A 21,897-nucleotide genomic window follows, 5' to 3' on the forward strand; every position below is an offset into this window, starting at 1 on the left:
CATTGGAATTATAGTTCATGTTTATTTAATTATTGTTTTTTGTCACAGGCCTATGTGTTTTGTGTTATGACACCATAATTAAAAAGTCATTATGTGACAGTAAGATTTAATAGCCAGCCCCAATAGGTTTTCATTAGCCTATATAATACATCAACAATTAAGCATTTTTAAAATATACAGTCATCCAAATGCTACTTTCAGCTATAAAGTTTTGACAAACACAAAACTTTTTATATAGCCTATGGATTAGCCGAATAAATATATAGTAATATATTTAGATTATAGTAATAGCCTATTATAGTATATTATAAGGCTATTAAGCTTTAAAGACTTTATTTATCCATTTTCTTAATATAATTTAACATAAATCTGAGAAATAGCCTAATCAAAATGATTTGTATTGGGATAGACAATGCTTTATAATATTGTCAGTATTGCATGTAACATAGCCTATGAGATTGATACAGTAGCAGCAGTAGAATACTACAAAGAACGAGGAAATGGGCTATCAAGCAAAAGCCGAACAAATTAAAAGCCAGGAAGAGCGCTGAAACGTTTCAAATGCGGAAGATGTGTGTTCACAGAGCTCGAGCGCTGTCAACAGGGTCTCCGTGGCTGTGAATGCACGTCCACAGACTCACACCAAGCCAAACAAAGTTATCCGGAGGGAGATCGTTTGTTACGTAACTTACTGGAAATAAAGTAGCTTATCTGGACTGAACCGACTGATTACTTTCCGCGGCGGTACGCAGGATTTCTTTTTGGGGGCCCCCACTCACTAGCAGCGTGTGGCCCCTCGACCAGAGGGGGGTTAATCTGAACCCTCCTGTCACCTCGATGCCCAAACAGAGGCGGAGGTCGCTGCGAGAGGCGGTGTTCTCCCGTTCGTCTCCTGTTAGCGACGGATCAGGGAGAGGAGGAGGAGGAGGACGCGCACATAACTTTTCATCCACAGAGATTTGTGATGATCAAGCACAGATGGCGGAACAGAACACTGGGCAAGGAGGATTTCTCTGCGACGGTAAGACGGGGAGAGGGTGCCTGGTGCCGCAGGTGACTATCACGTCTGATGGGGACTCACGGGAGATCACCGAGGAGGATCTGGAGGAGGAGGTGAACGGACGGCTGCGCCGCAAACTCTCCAACTCCTCCATCTCTTCCAACGGCTCCTCAACGGCGTTCGACGAGTCGGAGGATGACATTCTCAGCGACAACGAGACCAAAAGCAAAGGCATCGTGACTCTGGAACATTTCGGGGACTCGCTAGACTCAGGAGAGGTAGGTTATAGTGATTTACGTGCGGAGGCACTTACAAAAATAAAGTTTCTTTATTGGCATCTTGCCTAGGGTTCCATAAAGAACCTGTAACACAAATGGAAACTTACCATTGCACAAAAGGTTCTTTGTAGTGGAAAAAAAGTTTTTTTTAGATTATTTATTTTTTATTTTTTTAAAGAGCTGATCACTGAAATGTCCTTCAGGAGTGTAGATTGCTGCAAGGTTATTTGACAGTAGGTTTTATAGTTGTCACACATTTTACTGTGAATATTTATCAGAATAATGTATATTTTAAAGTAAATTTCGGCCTGGAGTTCTTTACAGTTTTTTACACAATACAGTTCTTTAGACAGATGCTGATCTTTTGTGACAGCCTCTTGTTATCATCTTATCATGTTATCAGATTACAAGGGGCAAGTTTTCATGCTTACATCTAAGATAATTAATGCATCAAAACAATAACAAAAATCATTGTCTTGGCAAACTATTATTGTAATTATATATATATATATATATGGTAATTAAAAATAGCTATATAGTTATTTTATATATGATATATATATATATATATATATATAGTTATTTTCAAACTAAGACTTTGAGCTTATTGAAATGGGAGTTTGTAACCCACAAAACCACTTCTAGGGCAACATTTGTGTAATGTTGAGAGACACTTTTGTGACAACTTCACTATGTGACAACTAGTCCCGGTCTTCAATATAAGATATATAAGGTAAATAGAAATAAGCTTAATTTTGGACTAATTTTTATGATTTTGGACTTATTTTTATACATCTCTTCTTAAACTAAATAAAAGAAGACTATTCGAAACATGTCATGAGAACATGAGACTAGTAATGAGGAACTGTTGTGTTGTTACGGTATGAGATCCTTATTTAATCTGTTCTTGAGTTCCCAATGAAGCTTTCGATACATGTTATCTTCATTTGACCCCATAACTGAGTCTGAGGCATTAGAATACTTTTGATTGATATCTGCATATTTCCACCATTAACACAATGTGCTGTGTGTTCGATCTTTAGCTGTAGAGCTCATGCTGGTTCATCATTATGGTATGTCTGTGTGGGTGTCTGTTTGTCTGTACTTGCTTCTAATTGTGAAATCATATCTGTTCACCATGTTGCCAATTGAAAAGGATTGTATGTGACACAAAACATGACATTAGCGGCTATGCAGATCTGTATCAGGTGGCTCTTGTAGGTTTTTTCTGATGAAATATTTGCTGTAGTGGGGAACTAAAAATATAACAGTAAAAACCATAATCCATCCATAGCATCCATAGCATTGATATGTTTCTCCTTCATTGTTTACAAAGTAGGCTGTTCAGCGTTTTAATTGGAATTGTTTATATTTTGTTTGCATTTAGCGACTTCAATGTAGATTGAGTTGAGCAAATATCACAGGCGTGCAGCTTTAATAACCTGGCAGCACTTCATGCGTTAAAATAACAAGCTCAACAGGCTTAACCACTATGTGCCAAGGCCCTTTTTTTCATATGCCTACTCACATGTTGTTAATTTCTATAACAGTGGGTGAACTCGAAGTGATGACCTTTGCAAATTGTTTTGAAAATATCCATGACAAGCATAGATGATTTCTAAATACTAATTTGAAAAACATAATAATAATTTGTTACATTTATATAGTGCTTTTCTCGGCACTTACATCCCCCTTACATTTACATGGAAGGGGGAATCTCCTTAATCACCACCAATGTGCAGCATCCACCTGGATGATGAAAAAAGTACATAAATTAGCCCATATTATTTCTGTTACTCGGCTAGCAACTATAGAAACCCAAGACTATGGCTTCAATTCCCAAGGGACATCCTAATAAAACGGACTTTGAACTGGTTTCAGATAGTAGCATCTGCCAAAATATGAGAGAATCACAAATAAAAATTTAACTTAGATAAATAAATCTAAGCGATCATCTCCTAATGTTTTGTTTCTCACTCCTGCCATGTCTGGGATTATTTTGATGGATGTGTTATGTATTGTGGTCCTCGGGCTCATTCAATGCCGTAGAAGGCCTTCGCTGTCATTGTACGTTAAACACTTTCCCTCTGTAAATCTGGACATCATGTCTGCATAGTATCTACTCTATCCTTTTCAGAAAGTTACACATCTTGCACTTAATTAACTGACTGAATGTTGATGCTCTTGCTCAATGACACTGTAAAAAGCCTTTCAGAGTTGTTGAATTGAATGTTTGCACAGACCTGTTTCAGACTCTAATATTCTGAGAAGGAAAGCACATTCAGTGTCACCAAATGCCAAAAGTGGCAAACGCTTCATTTTTATCAGCCTATATCAAAACAAACTCATTGCCGTTTGACATTTAGGCAGAAGCCACAGTGTCACAAACAAGTTTCCATCCGCAGTTTGATATAGACCAACTTAAGGTCATTTTTATAAACTCTTCAATACTCACTCACAATAGAAATTAGATCTTTTTGCTGTAAATATATGTAATTTATCTAGTTTAGAAGCACATTTTCACCATAACAGTGGAAGAACAGTAGTGATATTATCAATTTGTCTAACTAGCAAACAAACAACAGATAGGCCTAGTGGCCTACTAAACAAAGATACTAAAGATACACTCAGCTTTTAGTGCAACATTTTCACTTTGATTTGTAAAGTGGGGCCAAAAAGTATTTAGTCAGCCACTGATTGTGCAAGTTCTCCAACTTAGAATGATGAGAGAGGTCTGTAATTTTCATCATAGGTACACTTCATCTATGAGAGAGGGGGGGGGGAAATCCAGGAAATCACATTGTAGGATTTTTAAAGAATTGATTTGTAAATTATGGTGAAAAATAAGTATTTGGTCACCCACAAACCAGCAAGATTTCTGGCTCTTTAAGAAACTCTTCTGTCCTCCACTTTTTACCTGTATTAATGATACTTGTTTGAACCCGTTAATCAAAGCGATCTGTATGCAGAATCTAAGACATACAAGACCATTGATAATCTCCCTCGATCTGGGGCTCCACGCAAGATCTCATCCCGTGGAGTCAAAATGATCATGAGAACGGAGTGCAAAAATCCCAGAACTACATGGAGAGACCTGATGAATAACCTGCAGAGAGCTGGGACCAAAGAAACAAAGGCTACCATAAGTAACACACTACACCGAGAGGGACTCAAATCCTGCAGTGCCGGACGTGTCCCTCTGCTTAAGCCAGTACATATCCAGGCCCGTCTGAAGTATTCCAGAGAGCATATGGATGATCCAGAAGAGGATTGGGAAAATATCACGTGGTCAGATGAAACCAAAATAGAACTTTTTGGTAAAAACTCAACTCGGAGGAAGACGGAGGAATGCAGAGTTGCATCCCAAGAACACCATACCTACTGTGACGCATGGGGGTGGAAACATGCTTTGGGGCTGTTTTTCTGCAAAGAGGACAGGAAAAAACTGATCCGTGTTAAGGGAAGAGTGAACGGGGCCATGTATCATGAGATTTTAAGCCAAAACCTTCTTCCATCCGTGAGAGCCTTGAAGATGAAACGCGGCTGGGTCTTCCAGCATGACTATGATCCCAAACACACCGCACGGGCAATGAAAGAGTTGCTCCGTAAAAAGCATTTCAAGGTCCTGGAGTGGCCAAGCCAGTCTAAAGTCTGTGTTGCCCAGTTGAAAATCTGTGTTGCCCAGCGACAGCCCCGAAACATCACCGCTCTAGAGGAGATCTGCATGGAGGAATGGGCCAAAATACCAGCTACAGTGTGTGCAAACCTGGTGAAGAAGACCTACAGGAAACGTTTGACCTCTGTCATTGCCAACAAAGGTTATGTTACAAAGTTGAACTTTTGTTATTGACAAAATACTTATTTTCCCACATAATTTACCAATTAATTCTTTAAAAATCCTACTCTGTGATTTCCTGGATCTCCTTCAATCAGTGGCTGACTAAATACTTTTTGGCCCCACTGTATATAGTTTCAAGTCATAAATGCCTTTTTAATATCCAATTTTCAGTTGCTTGTAAAAGGAAAATAGTGTTGACTTCTTTGTTTACTAAAGGTAAAGCTTTTTATGTTTATGTAGAAACATGTCACACTTTTATAAATGATGATTGGTTGTTGTTTGAGTGTTGGAACCATGATGTTTAAATTGTCTGCATGACTGTCCAGTTCAATATTTAGTTATGGCGTGTTACAAATGTGTGTATGCACAGTTCCACAAAGTGCAGGTCATAGCCTTTGGTTTATGGCTTTTCGCTGTATTTATACAGGGCCGTACACAGTCTGCTTGACTTTAAATATGATGTGCTCTCTGGATCTTGTCCAACCCTCAAAAGCAGTTTTATGTATATGTCCAATTTAAAGGCTCAATAATTGCATTGTAAAGAAGGTTTTCAGATCAGCTCTTGTGCCTGAGGGACAATTTAACATGTTTGCAAACTTAAATCGTCTGCTTCATTCTTCCACTTCAGAGGTAGATAGTAAGAAACATGTTTCTTTCCTTGTCAAGTGGAAGAACAAACACTGCACTTCAGTTACACCCTTACTATTTCAACACATGGAGTAAATAATCTCCTAAGGGATTTTTTTTTTTTACAGTTTGGGGGAAAAATATCTGTGTATTTGTGACAAAAATAAAATAAAGATAAAAATAAATGATTTAAGGGCATTACTGCCATACAAATGTTAGACACAGTAACTAGACCAACACACAAAGTGCACCTGTAACCCACATCATATATAATATATATCAAATACATTAGAAATATTAATGTGTTATGAAATTAAAATTCACCGGGCCCTATGGGTTTTTCTTAACATGTATTTATTTATTTACTTCAAAATGACAAAAATCAATCTTCCAGTGAAGAATAAAAATCTTTTTCCCAACATTTTCATACCTCCACCATTACATTACAACTTTAAAATCAACATGAAATCAAAATTGACCCCAATTTGCTCTGTTGGAATGACATCATGCAATGAAGAATTCACAATAAGTCTAGCAACATTAATGCATAATGGATTGATGGATAATGGATAAAACGATCTGCCATCCTACATTTTTTCCTCACTAAATATCCTGGTTCACTCAGAAGTACGTCACATTATGGCATTGTGAACGCATTTCACATCGACATTTGCATTGCACCGTCTTAGCTTTGCCTGTGCTTCATTTAATATTACTCCTCAAATGAACAGAAATGGTTTCCAGGGTGCTTATTTGAAATGGGCAGCAAAACAAACGTCTACTGTATGTTATGGGCTGCAGTGCTCGATTACTGCATGAGCTTCACAGCTCCAAATGAGACCATGTGTGTGTGAGTCAGTCTTACACACTTAAAGAACATTGTGCAGTGTTTAAAAAAACACTGTCAGTTAGTTTCAGTCACTGGTCACTCTTCTTTTTTGGAATCCAATCTCTGACTTATTGTTGGGCGGTCTTAAGGGTTGAGCTTTATATAAATTCAGCAGAGTTTAACATATTTAATTATGTGTTCTAGCAAACCAATGCCTGGTGGAAGCTGAAGACGATTGTCCATTGCCCTTTGGTGGCCACACAACGAAGACGTCTGTCCTGGGTTCAGTTAGCAGGCCATAAAGGTATGCCCAAAAAAATGCTGCACATTTTTGTCTGATGTAACTTCATGTTTCAGTTCCATGTCTACACGGTTTGCACAGTTTCCAGGTTAAATGCATATGGAACGGCATTGTACCTTATACTTGAGACTATCAATTTACTAACAGTAATTTAATCATTTATTAATTTGTTACTTTTTACTAACAAGTTATCAAAACCAAGACACACTTGAATATACTTTTTAGTCTTACTTCATGTGTAAATAGCATATTTAGCTTTGCTTTTTGTAGCTTTTTAACTTTTTTCTTATTTTTTTGTGCAATCAGTAATTCTCTTATTCAAATTTATTTGCAGAAAGATTGGCTTTGTGAAAACACCACTGATTTTAGCTCATGTTTTCTGGCTGTTTTTGTAAACAGGGCTTTTAAATACATGGGGAAGTACAGTCATTTGAGACCATATTTAAGGAAGTGGTTATGATCAGTGTGATGATGCTTGACTCACATGTCAAAGAATATACATTTTAGATTTGATCTTATTGTCTTTTTTTTTTTTACATTTTAAGCTGCAGATATCAAACATATCTAACGTTTTTTTTTAACACTATAAATGTGTGCATGTACTGTTCATATTCACAGATGATAAAGGCACATATTCTGACTAAGATCTGGTTGTCTGGCTGAGCGGTAACTCCAGTGACTCCAGTCTTCCTTTGTGTTTGTGTTTCTCCTCAGGCAGCTTTAAAGCAGGGGATGAGGGCTCCATACTGAAGAAGTTCTCAGAGAATGAAAAGCTGTGTTTTGAGAGGCTGAAAGAGGATGCTTTACATTCTTTCGTGCCCAGCTATTATGGAGTGGTTGAGAGAGACGAAGAGCTCTTTCTCAAAATGAAAGACCTGTTGGCCAACTTTGATTTGCCAAACGTCATGGACTGCAAGATGGGAGTGAGGTACAGTGATTGGAGAACCGATACTCTTTTTTGTTTTTACATGAACACATTTTACACATACTCAGATTATTATTGTAAAGTTGTAAGTTGTTAGTTCACCCAAATATGAAGATTCTGTCATTAATTACTCACCCTCACGTCATTCCAAATCCGTAAGACATTCGTTCATCTTTGGAACGTATTATGTTTGATGAAATCCAAGAGCTTTCTGACCCCAACATAGACTGCATGTAATCACCACTTTCAAGGCCCTGTAAAGGTAGTAAAGACATTGTTAAAATAGTCCATGTGACTACAGTTGTTCAACCTTAATGTTATAAAGCAACGATAATAGATTTTGTGTGCAAAAACAAAACAAAAATAACAACTTTATTTAACAATTTATTCTCTTCCGTGTCGGTCTCTGACGCTGTTCACATGAGCACCATTAATCTATATATAGGCTTTATTTTCTTTTTCTTTAAAGGGTTAGTTCACCCAAAAATAAAAAGTCTGTCAGTATTTACTCACCCTCATGTTGTTCCAACCCCGTAAGACTCGTTCATCTTCGGAACACAAATGGCTGGATCACTCCTCCGTAGGCTTCTTAAGGGTTCGAAACTGGCCGGCTCAAAAAGTTATTAAAGACATTATTAATATAGTCCAAGTGACTACAGTGGCTCAATCTTAAATTTATCAAGGGACAAGAGTACTTTTTGTGCGCAAAAAAACAAACAAAAATAGCAACTTTATTCAACTGTTCATTTCCTTCTCTGTGGACCTCGAGATTTCACGTAGTGGAACTGAGCAAAGCTTAGGTTGTACCTCACACTCATCACACACATGACCAGTGTCGGCCAATAGTGAGCCTGCGTGTGACGTGCAAAACAGAAGCTTTGAAATCTCGAGGTTGAATAAAGTTGTTATTTTTGTTTGTTTTTTGCGCACAAAAAGTATTCTTGACACTTGAAAAATGTAAGATTGAGCCACTGTAGTCACTTGGACTATATTAATAATGTCTTTCATAACTTTTGGGCTGGCCAGTATCCAGCTCTCAGATTTAATCAAAAATATCTTAATTTGTGTTCCGAAGATGAATGAAAGTCTTACGGGGTTGAAACAACATGAGGGTGAGTAATTACTGACAGAATTTTCCTTTCTGGGTGAATTAACCCTTTAATTATTATTCCTGTGATTACTCCAGTCTTCATTGTCAGATAACCCTTCAGAAATCATTCTAACATGCTGATTTGGTGCTCATGAAACATTTTATTTTAAAGCGGTGTCGTCTAATTTTTTTTGTGGGAATCGTTTTTGAGAACAATTTGAAAGAGTAGGGCAATGTATAGGCCTACTATTAATTATATTGCTGTATAATGTTATAATGATGACACACAATATTACAAATATAACACAGCAAGTATTACTTATTTAGCTAATGTTTAATTATTTCCTTTTCATAGTCATGCTAACATATTGTGCATGATGAGTTTACTCTGCCTACTGAAACACCTGTTCTGGTTGTTGGCCTGCATCCTGTCAGGGCAATGGGTGGGGCTCATGAAGAGAGAGGCCCTCTTACCGCACACAATAATAACCACTTCCTGTGCATATGCAGTCAAAACTTACATGCATGCTTAGCAAGGCAGACAGGGCGTCCCTGAGGGCTTCCTTCTCACATGCATTTCACGTCTTCTTTTTAACACACTGAGAGACACTTTTGTGCAAGGAGTCCCTTGGTGACTTCCTCTCCTCACACAGGAAGTCAAGTAAAGTTCAAGCTTGCAATAAAAACAAAAAATGCACATGCACAAAATAGGAAAACAAAACAAATTCAATTAAAAATGCACATGCACATGATTGAATCAACATTTCAGTCAGGTTCCAGAATTTCCAGTACATTTTCAGGTAGTTAAATATATATATTTCTTACTTTCTTTCTTTCAGGACATATCTAGAGGAGGAGCTGGTGCGGGCAAGGGTGAAGCCAAAGCTGCGTGAGGACCTGTATAATAAGATGATGGAGCTGGACAGTGAGGCTCCAACAGCGGAGGAGAAGCAGCAGCAGGCAGTCACCAAACCACGATACATGCAGTGGAGAGAAAGTCTCAGCTCTACTAACACTCTGGGCTTCCGCATTGAGGGTATCAAGGTAGCCACAGTGCCTCAAAATCACAGCAAATTTGAGTTCTGTAGAAAACCAGGAGATTGAAACTAGAGTGTTATATTACATAAATTCATTTGAAGAAAATAAATAAATAATTACATTTGTTACGGATCCACTGAAGTCAGAGTTCTGAACCCAATTCACCTTTGGCTAAGTTTTTTCCGGTTTTGGGAAGGGAAAAAACGGACACCCCCCCCCCCCCTCCCCCTCCAACCTCTCTGGGAAACGCGTATCTGTGTTACAAAGGTCCGAGGCACAACGTTTAACCATATTTTTTGATAAAATTATGACGGTAATAGCCTGCCGAGACCAAAAAATGAGACGCCTGTGTTAAAAGTCAATGGAGCGCTGTCAAAAAGTGTCCGACCTCTGTGGGAGCTCGTTCTTGGCTGCGCTGTGATTGGTCAATCTACATTCTAGGGCGTGGCTTAGCCAAAGGTGAATTGCAGTTTATTCCAAAAGTGTACAAAAAAAAAAAAAAAAAAAAACGATGACTTAAAAAATTTTTTACATAACTTAAACTTCACTTGGTATGGTGTGGGTTCACGAGGATTCACCATTACACCTGAAGAAGCACCTGAATGCAATGGAACAATGGACCAGTGGGAACACAATAGAAAACAAAAGCGCATGGCTTGAAAACATTGGGTACATAGGAAAATTACATGACATGGAAAACATAATGACATGAAATACAAAGCAAAAAAACATGAAAACAAGAGTCCAACAAAACACTAGCCTTACATATTCCCGTGTCTCTAGCCACCCAAACCAAACACCACAAGAACATTTTTCAAGTCCCAGAGGATGGTGGAGCGGAGGCGTACAAGGGGGAGGGAAGGCGTGCCTGGACCATGAAGTGGTCTGTTAAGGCATGATTTATGGCTCAAGTCCTGCTACAATGAAATACCATGACTGTAGAGCATGGGCAGGCCTGGATCGTGGAGTAGAAACAGGAGGCCATGTTGGATCAGAAAACATGAACATCATTCATGACTATGACATGGTCGGCATGTACTGACGGTTCATCAATAGCCTCCCTTGACTTGTTCATGAATAGTCTCTGTAACCGTGATTTGAGACAGACATGGTTCCTGAATGCTCTCTCTGGTTGTAACCTGGGGCAAGAAAAGTGGATGGACTTGGAAAGTGGTTGTGACTCGATCCATAAACCTTTTATGGATGATTCTCCTTGACTGTGGTAAGGTTCTCAGAAGATTCAGTATCATCTATTACAGCTGCTGCATTCTCAATATAGGTGTTATAATGGACGCTGCCACCTCGAGAGGATATTACGAACGCTGCCCCCCTTTCTGAAGAGGTGTATGTGTGGCCCACACACAGAATAGCAGTGGCTATCACTACAAGTAGTGTTGACAGTGGCATGATCTCTGGGAACTACCAGGATCATCATGGTTGATGAATTCAATGTTGGACAAAAGCTCCGTATCCTCTGGCTTGGCAACCATGCTTGGCTTGGCCATTTCATGAAGAGGCTCTGAATTGGCATTCATGACAGGACTTGACTCTAACATGACGTTCTTGACATAAGACTCTGGTTTGGTGGTCATGATATGAGGTGAAGACATAACATAACCAGACTGATCTCATGAAATGGCGTATGTATGACACGCCAATTCATATATCCATTTTTGCGTGTTTATGAACGCCGTTGACTTAACGTTACATTACTGTGTATATATGACCTACCCCAACCCCGTCCCTAAACCTACCCGTCGCTGGGGTTAATACCATTTATGAGTCTTCCCCTACCATGCTTGGAAAAAAAAAATGTCACTCCCCAGATGTAGATCTACATTTTGCTTCGTTTCGCTCGGACATTTAACAGCGTGTACATATACGCGGAATCACTCGGACATTTAACGGCGTAGACATACACGCATACACGCGGATAGCTCAAAATGCGTATAGATAAATAGATAGATAGACATGTTTATGCAAAAGTCATGATGTCATGTTGCCATAACATGGCTTTGGCATGATGGATACTCCGGTACTAAGGAGATGTCTCATCCACAATCCCCACAGTAAATGATGATCTGCTTAGTAACAAAGCATGAGCAATGAAAAATAAATCTTTCCACCTGGTAATTTGGAACATGCGGGCTCTTTTAAACCTGCACGGAAAATGTCTTTAAGCGCTTTAATCCATCAGATTTCAGATATTGCCCTCAATCTGCTGATTTGTAAAAACTCTTCATCTGACTTTTTTGTTTTTATATTCAATACAATACATTGTTTTCTTATTTCAGAGAGGAGAAACCTGCAACACAGACTTTAAAAAGACCCGGTCAAAGGAAGACGTCATTCAGGTCTTTAAGGATTTCGTCGAGGGCAATAAAAACATAATTGTGCGTGAGTTCTTGAGAACTAGATCAACCTGTTCTGACATAATGCACACACACACCTACATTTCAGTGGAACAACACTACACCTTGAATACTTTCTATCCAGGATATACATGTCTGATGTAAAAAGGCCAGATATTGTTTACTCTCAGTGATGCTCCAACAAGGCAGTTCAAACAGAATCATAAAAGCTCATCTGTTCAGTTTTGGGGTCTATAGTACATGTCATGAAGGGTAAGGTAAATTACAGGGATAGTTCACCCAAAGATTTGCTCACCAGTTATGAATGCACCCGTTTCGCTTAAGACCTCGCCGTATCATTAGGAGCCACGGGTATTAATTTTGTTTTGCCTGTATGTTTTTACTTAAACTTTTTTTTTTACTAGAACTAGAACAGAGTTAGTACTAGCAGATATAGCTGTAAGGTTTAAAACACCTTTTAAATAATATTTTATAATATGCAAGCACAGCAAGATGTCTCAACAGAAAACAAATTAACTGCACTTACAAGATGTCCTTGTGTAATTCGAGCCTCTCTCCAGTGAATACTGAAAAAAAAAAAAAATCAATTCTAGGATAATTCCAGTTGAATTATTGATTATTGATGTGCTCTTCTCCTTCACTTACCTAATAGAACTCCTATATTACAAGGTTGGAAGATATTGAACAGGCACTGAAAGCCTCGGAGTTCTTCAAGAAACATGAGGTAAAATACTTTTTTTTTCCTGTAATGTTGTGTTTTATCTTATTTTTTGAAGTTGTGTGATGTAAATATTTACTGATTAATGTTAAAAAAATTGTTTAAATTGTTATGTTTAAAAGTTATTACTATTTAAGTACTATATGTACACTTCCAACATGAGCTTTTTGGAGTTAATAATATCTAATAATATCTATAAATGTCCAAATATATATATTATTATTATTTTATTTATTATGTGCCATATTTTTATTTAACGTTGTACTATATTGTACAGAAATATTGTTTACACAACAAAAGTTTGGGGTTAGTAAGATGGTTTCCATAAAAATATATTTTTAAATAAATCCAGCTTTATTTTCATTTCCCCAAAACATTAAAACGGTACTGTAAATCGTGTTTTTACATGATTTGGCCCTCCTCAACAATTACTATGCATCCTCTATGCGACTAGAATGAGATTATGGAAATATTGTGATTAAACTTTACCTTGTGTAAATGCAATACTTTGGTCAAACTAATGCAATTAAGCCCATAATCATAGTTAGTAGCCATACTCGCATTCAACTTTTCCGATTTTAATTACTATAAACAGGCATTCAAACACCTTAATTGCATTATTACACGCGTGTGCTCGAACGTGTGAAAATTGCTCGTAAACTGGAGTGAAACATCTTACTATGATCAAGTCCTTACTTTGATTATTGTAAAAAAAAGGAAAAGAAAAAGAATAAAACAGTCATTGTTGAATGTCTTTCAGGTCATTGGCAGTTCGCTTCTCTTCATTCATGATCACAAAGAGAGAGCTGAGGTCTGGCTCATTGATTTTGGTAAAACCACCCCTCTCCCAGAAGGACAGAAGCTGGATCACTACAGACCCTGGGAGGAAGGCAACCGAGAAGACGGATACTTATGGGGCCTTGACAACCTGAAGCAAACCCTTTCCTTTTTAGCCAGGGAGTGACCTTCTTACTCTGAACTTTTCACTTACTGTCCGAGTGACAGCTACGGCATGCTGATAGACACTTATAAACCTTCTGCAGTGCATTATGGGGAGACTACCAGTGAGCAAGTCCATTACAGTATTAAGCTGTAAAAAGCATTTCGCCATGATCATGGTTTCAAAAACCCAAATTTGTTTGTTGTCATTGCGCATCACACAATTACTCTTCCCCAATGTCAAAAAAAGAGTTCAAAACAAATACAATTCTAATTACAAATGTTGTTTGTAAAAAAAGAAAAAGAAAAAAAAAAATCACATGAACAGGTACAATGTATATTTGTCTACAAAACACTTAAGCATAAACCTTTCGATGATACGGGACAAATTCAGTAATTTTTTTAGGCTGGTAGTTTTGCATGCTGGAATCTATCAAAATCAGTTTCTTCACACATTGTTGCAACATTGTTCCATGTCTAGGCCCAACAAACACTAGTCAAACAATTGACATTGCACAACCAACACAGTCTCATGAAAGTGTGTATCTATACCATGATTGTCATTTCTCGTGGTATTTATATGCCAAAAATGGTTTTTGCGTGCATATGCTATGCACTTAAAACCCCCTGGGTAGGTTTAGGGGGAAGGGGGGTGGGCAGTTCATAGAGCCAGACCGATATATCGGCAGGCCGATATTATCGGCCGATATTAGGCCTTTTCCAAACTATCGGTATCTGGAGTTATAATGGCCGATAAATGAATATTTCAAAAATAAAATAAAAACGGACGAAACACGCTTCAACCATGTCATGTTGGAGTTGTATAGTTTGTCCACCAGAGGGCACTCTACAGCGTCCCTGTTGGCATTCTAGCTAACCACAAAGCTAGCTAATGCCACTATCATCAGTGGAATTTAATGAGCTTTGTTAATTAATTAATGAGCCTCTGTTCTGTTGCGTCAATAAAAGAAACAAGTTTCTTTTTAAAATGCTTTATTATTATTTTAATTAAAACTCATACATAACTAAAAATAACTAATGTTAGGGAAATCTGTTAATGTTTTGTTGTGCGTTCCTGAAAAAAATAAAATATATCGGCCGATATATCGGAATATCGGATTTTAAAACCAACAAATATTTGTATCGGTATCGTCCTTCAAAATCCTTTATCGGTCAGCCTCTAGTTCGCACTTATTATACGCCAAAAAGTGCGAAAAACGCGTACCCTATACATGCAAAAACTAGTTTTGGCGTATAAATGGCACGAGAAATGACATTCGTGCTATAGATACGAACTTTCATGAGATCGGGCTCGCACAACTGACTGTTTTCTTAAAGTACCATCAAACTAACATACAGTAGAACAGATTTGTGGAACGCAATAGTTCACAGATACGGGGAACGCATACAGTGATACAATGTGAATAATGCACAATAGTGCATTTATATACAATATGATATTAATCGTTTTGACCTCAGTGATCAATCAAGGGTGGTGTAATAGATTATTTGGATGATTGCGTGGATATATAGTATTGGTTTTATGTTTAAGAACCTGGGTTGTGATTTTCTATACCTGCACACCACTGAAAGTGTTTCATTATCAGACAAACTTAACGTTGTGACACTATTTTGTTTAGGGGGGCAGGTGAGTTTCATCACAGTGTTCCCTGTGCAGCATGTTTATGACAAATAAAACATCTGCTCAAAATTCATTCTGTATTTCCCAAATTCATTTAAGGATGGTCCTTCATAGCAGGATTATAGACAAAAACAATTTATTTAAAGTTTGCTATTATGCAGCAACGTCCATATTTGGAAGAAAAAAATACAGGTAGTACATGTACGTTAAAATTCACTTCATGTGATGGTACATTTCTAATCTGGCTAGTTAGAAATGAGCCACTGCAAAGACAAATGCAGAAGATTGGCAGTGATAACCTCAACATAATCCAACAAAAATTATAATAAAGAAAACAACAATAAAACTGAGATTAAATATTACAGCTACATAATATAAGGGTTAGTTTAGTGTGAAATGAATATTAATTCAATTATACAGCACTCATTTTTCTGGGTAATGTATACCTTTTCTACCCTTCTATCTGGTTATATTCCAACTAAAGAGTAAGAACTTTAAGATCCTTAAATCACAGTCAAATTATGGAACTTTTAAATGGATAAATAAGACAAAAATAAATGTAAGATTGTGCTAATTCATTTTTAGCCTCATCTAAGGATCCTCTCAGCAGTCCCTGACTAAAATGACAAAAAAAAAGTACACACAAATGAATCTTTCCATATTAAAACATTATTCACCAACAAACTACAATATCTAATAAAACATTTAAAAAAAATTAGGAATAAGACTTAACAAGACTCAAAAATCAAACTTCTCATGCATCACATTATGCACACTGAGGTGTTATGTGGTTCGTGATTGTGTTAGTTGTCATTTGTCTGCATGTATACAAAGTCACAGTTAACACAGGGTAGCTTTACATCTAGTACAAGGACATTTGGAGATAAAAAGCACTTCTATTTACTTATTTATTTTTGAGGGAAAAGTACTAAGAAAATAAATTGCAAAAGTGGTTGTCTTTCAACAGTGCATTGACATGGAAATCAATACAATCTCCAAAGCAATTTCCCGCCACGTCACATGCCAACACATTCAGGTGCAACACCTTTGTAAAAATCTCACAATTATCTAAGTGTTTCTCACACAAAAACACCCTCAATATAAAGGCAACATACTGTTTGCAAACGTGTTGGTTTTTCAAAACTAACAGCAGACAAAAAAAAAAAAAAAAAGTCTCTAATGCTACTTTCCAGTCAAAAAACCCTGTAAAGTCCACCTGATCTGAGATTAAAGTTAAAGGTGCTTTCTGTCAGCATTTCTGCAACACTGACATTAAAGTGTACCTCTGAGTTATTGGTGATAGTACTTAAAAAGCTTTAATGAGACAGCTCACCCCAAAAGATTACAATTATTATTCATCTTCATGTCATTCCAAATCTGTATGACTGACTTTTGAACACAAAAAAAGATTTAAGCCCTTATTTAATTGACCCTTTTCACATTTCAGAGGCTTTCAGAAGTAAACTTCGCCATTGTTGGATAAATTTCAATAGTGGCGAGGCAAATATGATTTTTGCACTCCCATTTGGTCCAATAACAAAAGAATTTTAGTCGATAGATAGAAAGATGTCAAATTTACCATCACTTCCTCTGCCATTGTAATAGAAAACACCCTCATAGCTGTTAATTTATTTATTTTATTTAATGCCAAGGTTGCATAACATATCACAGTCGGCAAAATGGTGTATTGTTTTTGTACACACAATGAGAGTCAATTCCATTAACACTTTGGACCATATTGACTTTCACTGTCTAAAAAAAAACAAAAAAAACTGACGCTGTTTGAAATCGAATACTTCCCTACTATATAATATGCGAAAAACAGTACACCAAAAGAAAAGAGTAGTATGTTCAAATACATAAACAGTAGGCGAAACGTCTGAAGTGATATACTGAATTGAATACACTAAAAAAAGTTATGACAACATGTTTTTACATTGCTTAACTTATTATACTGAAGTTATACAAGTTTCAACTCATTTTAAGTCAAATTAATGTAATTTAAGTTCTAATGACTTAAACATCCAAGTTGATTGTACTTCATTTTAGACAGCAACCTTTTTTACAGTATACCATAAGGCCAGAGGTTTTGTGAATGGAAGTGAAGTGATGCTGGTAGGTCACATGACCTTAACAACATGGATGATGTAGTACGTCAGAATTTTCACTACCACCCATATTCACTACTATTATAGAGTAATTTTTTTTAGCAGTCGCAAAGTAAATTCAAATTCAAACCTAGTACCCTCAGACAGAACGCGATTCCAGACGCAGCCTGAGACATCTTTTAAAACATCTTAGAAAAAATTCATACAAGTTTAGAAAAACTACAAGATGAGTAAATAATGACAGAATTTTCATTTTTGGGTGAACTATCCCTTTAAAATTTTTAAAGCTCTTATGTTTATTTTAAAGTCATTCAAACTATTTCTTTTAACAACCCAGTTAAATGTTACTAGTTTTTGTGACTGGTCGTTATGTGTCAAAGTATTCTGTTTGTGTGAGGTCTGAACATGTTTTGGTTCTTCCTATATTCCACTCCTAAAACCAGCTAAAAATGTGAATTCATCTAGGACATCAAACCTCCATATATATGCATTGCTAATTATGACGAATCAGTAAATTTCACGTGAACATCATGTGTTTTCACAGTTTTGACAGAAGATGAGAATCCAGTGTAAAAGGGCTGCTATTAGCCAAGTGGAAGTTTCCATAGAAACCATCAGCCATTTGTAGGAGAGCCACCACTTAATGACAAATTAGGTACAACTCCTCATGTCCTTAGTGTTTTTGGCACCGCAATACAATAATGTAGTCTCTCGCACCAACATTTATCTACTGGCAGTAACTAAAGGCTGGAATACACTACACAAATTTCGCTTTTTAGCGTTGGTTTACTGTCTGGACGATTCAACACTAGTAGCCAAAATCGAGAGCCAGTCTGCAAATTTGAGCTGACATATTTCACAGAAAAATCTGTGCATAATGATGACTAGATTTAACTTCCGTCCCAATTCAGATACTATCCGTCCTAAAAAATTAGAATTAGTTTGTCCCAAATTGTAGCAACTGTGCACACTTTAACGGCTAATATTAACCCCAACCCATAGAGTGCAACAGTCTGGTTCCAGAAGTAAAAACTCCAGTCATTTTCCCCATAGGGAAATTGATTTTAAACAATAACTTATAATCCTTTAAAAACAGCCTTACTGTGAGCTAAGAGGTTGTTCATCGATAGCATTTGCTTCTGTTGAAGCCGTCAGCCCCCATTATTTTAACTTGGTTTTAAAATAAGAAAACTTTTGAAATTGTGGTGAAAACTACATTACCCATAATGCTGTACAGAAAATTCGGTTACACTATTATATTACACTATATTTATAGAAAATACCACCAATCGGAGAATAGAAAGAAAGTAAAAAGCGCCAAAAGATCTCTTTACATTTCCCTACACTCAAAATATTTAAATATTTTGATATATATATATATATATATATATGCATATTTCTATAAAACTTTTTAATGCATAGTTTTATATTTCTCTATTAAATTGATTATTCTGTCCACAAGGCATCATGGGACTGTGTTTTTTTTTCCCTTACTAAAGCCGTTAAGTACACAGTCTTGTACCTTTGCATTTTTGCCCGATTTTCAATTACGTTTTTGCTTCAAATCAAAGTTTGTAATGTTATGATTCACCTCATAGCTGGTTGACTTGGTTCATGGCTTATAATAGTTTACAAAGACCTTTTTGAAATGCCTATGGGAGAAATAAATGGTAAAAATACTTCCGGAACCAACGCCACTAAAAGAGCGGGCAAGCGCTGTTTTATTAAATTCATTATTTATGGAGTTATTTCATTTTGAGTAATTTGGTCCTCCATAGAAAACTACAAACATGGCAGATGTGCAAGACCTACGGTTAAGAGGCTTGAGTGAATAATATTCAGTATCTAACCTGACGACAAAAATACCATCCACGTTATATTTATCAACCGTGACAGGATGCGCGTAACTAAGCGCGAGAGTGGTTCGTTAAAGACGCCACGAAGTATATCTGCGTTCATGCCATGTTGCAATTACAGGAATTTCGAGATGACTACACATGACGTTCTACTTGAAGCTGTTCACGTCCTCGTACTGCGAATAATGCGTTTCAGTTTGAACACAATCAATCCCTAAATTACAGCAGGTCATGTGGTAGAAGCAGAAGCTCTCCGAAAATTCCCAGCATACAAATTGTAATTACGAGCTCTACAATGACAATATGAAATCTCAATTACAGTAACTACGATATGGTGTGTGAACACATCTTGCGTCCCAAAAGCTAGCTTACTATTCTGTTAAAAATAAAAATATTACTACTTTATTTTATGTAGGTGAATTGAGATTGAGGTGAATAGCATATAATTCCATCCAGTTTGTGGATATCAAACTCGTTTTATATTTTGAGCTCATTGTTTTAACTTGTCATGAGTTTCCTAGCAAGCAGGAGCATGTTTCTGCATGAGTTTGTTGCGTTCGGTATGACTTGAAAGTCTGGTCCTCAAGGTGCGGCCACAAAGTAGGCCAAAATCCACTCCTTTCAACAGGAATCCAAGCAACAGTGAATTTTGTGTGCGGCTGAAAGATTTCCCCATGCAGAGCAGATTTTACAACATATTCAAGCTGATCACACAGATTTTCTGCGTTGACCAAAAGAAAAATGGTTGGTTTGGAAGAGACTTATTACGAGCGGTGATTCATTCAGCGCTACACTATGTATTCCAGTGCAGTGTATTCCAGCCTTAAACTGCCATTCTCCCTCTAGCTAATCCACTGCCATTATCAAATAAAAATTAGAAAAAGAACAGAAAAAAGGTGTTTCCTCAGAAGAATCGTTCTTCAGTGCTAAACCGGGGTGACACTGAGGTCTTCAGACAAGGAAAAGCCAGAATCCCGGTCTCTCGTTGGCTTCTCAGACTGGGTGTAACTCCTTACATCCTCGTGTCCGTAGCTAGCATGGCGCTTCACCTGAGGTTTGTGGGTAGGGGTTGTGGCCAGGCCAAGGGCAGCAAGTGAAGACGTTGCTCCAGAGCTGGTGCTGGGTTCCACAGATTTGGGCACAACTACAGGCAAACTCTCAGTCTCGTAGCTCTGCTCATCATACGCATAGTTTACATTGCCACATGGGAAGCTTTGGAGTTTGGCCAAGTCCATAACAGCAGTGAGCGAGCCACCCGTAGCCCCTGTTGGACCCTTCCGAGAGGGAGGCCCTGTGGGACTGGGTGTGGTCTGGGAGGAGACGACAGTTGGAGGTGGAGACGTTGAGACATTTGCGTTAAACACCACTCCAGGGTCCACGCGCTCTGAGGTAGAGGACGGGGCAGACGTGGATGTGGGGTTGCAAGACAGAGGCATGGACTGGGTATGGCACAGGGCCGTCTTCCCTCGTCCAAAGCTCTCCAGGACCCAAGAACCGTAGGTGGGGTTCCAAAGGTTTTTAGTCTTGTTCTTTAGCTTCTGGCTGCCTGACGACGAACTGCTCCTGGAGCATGGCTGGTGATCTGGGACTTGAAGCCATTGTCCTGGACAGACTCCAGAAGCAGGAACAGGCTCAGCCCAACACGGCTCCAATGTTTCTCGGTATGTGCCCACCTCCTGTGCAATATGGAGGGGTCTTTGTAGCTGCAAACAGGGTTTGAGGGCCTGTGGGGATGCACCGGTGATGCCCGGTCGAGGGGAAGCATCCTGGGACATGGAGTGGGCCACTAGAAGAGGGGTCATACTGCCTGATCCTTCAGGATGGATCACAGTGCCGCCTTCTTCGACAGCAGGACCGTACTCCACTGGGAGAGGGGTGTTAATGACATCGGGGTCCTGACGAATCAAAGGATGTGTGCCAGAAAAGGGTCAACACTATTAATTTTATTAAGTCAGGGGTTTTCGTTTTTTAATATAATAATCATGATTATTATTTTACTCTTAATCTCAAGTTTATAAGATTAAGAAATACAATAACAAATCTGCATGTAGTTTTGTGAAGAAAAACATTTCTACTGTAAGTGTTTTATTACAGTTTCTTCTTTCCACTGGTTGTAAGAAGTGTCGTTAGTTAACTAAAACTTTAAACAATTATTTTCATTCATTAAAACAGAGCTGAACTAAAATCTAAATATTTGATGAAAATGTAAACGAAAATTTGAAATGTTGATAACTAAAATAAGTTTAAGTTAAAGTACTATAAGTTAAATAAAATTGTTTTTAAAAAACAAAAATAAAAACAACTAAAACATATTGCAAAATTACTAAAACTAAAAT

General features: G+C 37.6%; 2 protein-coding genes across 2 annotated transcripts in view; one reads left to right on the forward strand and one right to left on the reverse strand.

The window, feature by feature from the left end:
- The first annotated feature begins 540 nt into the window (after positions 1–540).
- On the forward strand, positions 541–15,670 carry itpka (inositol-trisphosphate 3-kinase A). The gene is made up of 7 exons (XM_039668584.2): positions 541–1,278; positions 6,777–6,876; positions 7,588–7,801; positions 9,728–9,932; positions 12,221–12,319; positions 12,951–13,022; positions 13,777–15,670. Exons 1-7 carry the CDS (start codon positions 838–840, stop codon positions 13,978–13,980), a joined length of 1,335 nt encoding a protein of 444 aa, XP_039524518.1. The 5' UTR covers positions 541–837; the 3' UTR covers positions 13,981–15,670.
- Positions 15,437–21,897, reverse strand: part of ltk (leukocyte receptor tyrosine kinase) — a 40,312-nt gene continuing 33,851 nt past the window's right edge. The window contains exon 29 of the mRNA XM_089120430.1: positions 15,437–21,456. Within this exon, the coding sequence (XP_088976556.1) occupies positions 20,488–21,456 (969 nt within the window). The 3' untranslated portion in view covers positions 15,437–20,487. The remainder of the gene's footprint in view (positions 21,457–21,897) is intronic.

This window comes from Pimephales promelas, chromosome 15, assembly GCF_988280905.1.
Source record: "Pimephales promelas chromosome 15, fPimPro1.hap1.1, whole genome shotgun sequence".
Lineage (NCBI taxonomy): Eukaryota > Metazoa > Chordata > Actinopteri > Cypriniformes > Leuciscidae > Pimephales > Pimephales promelas.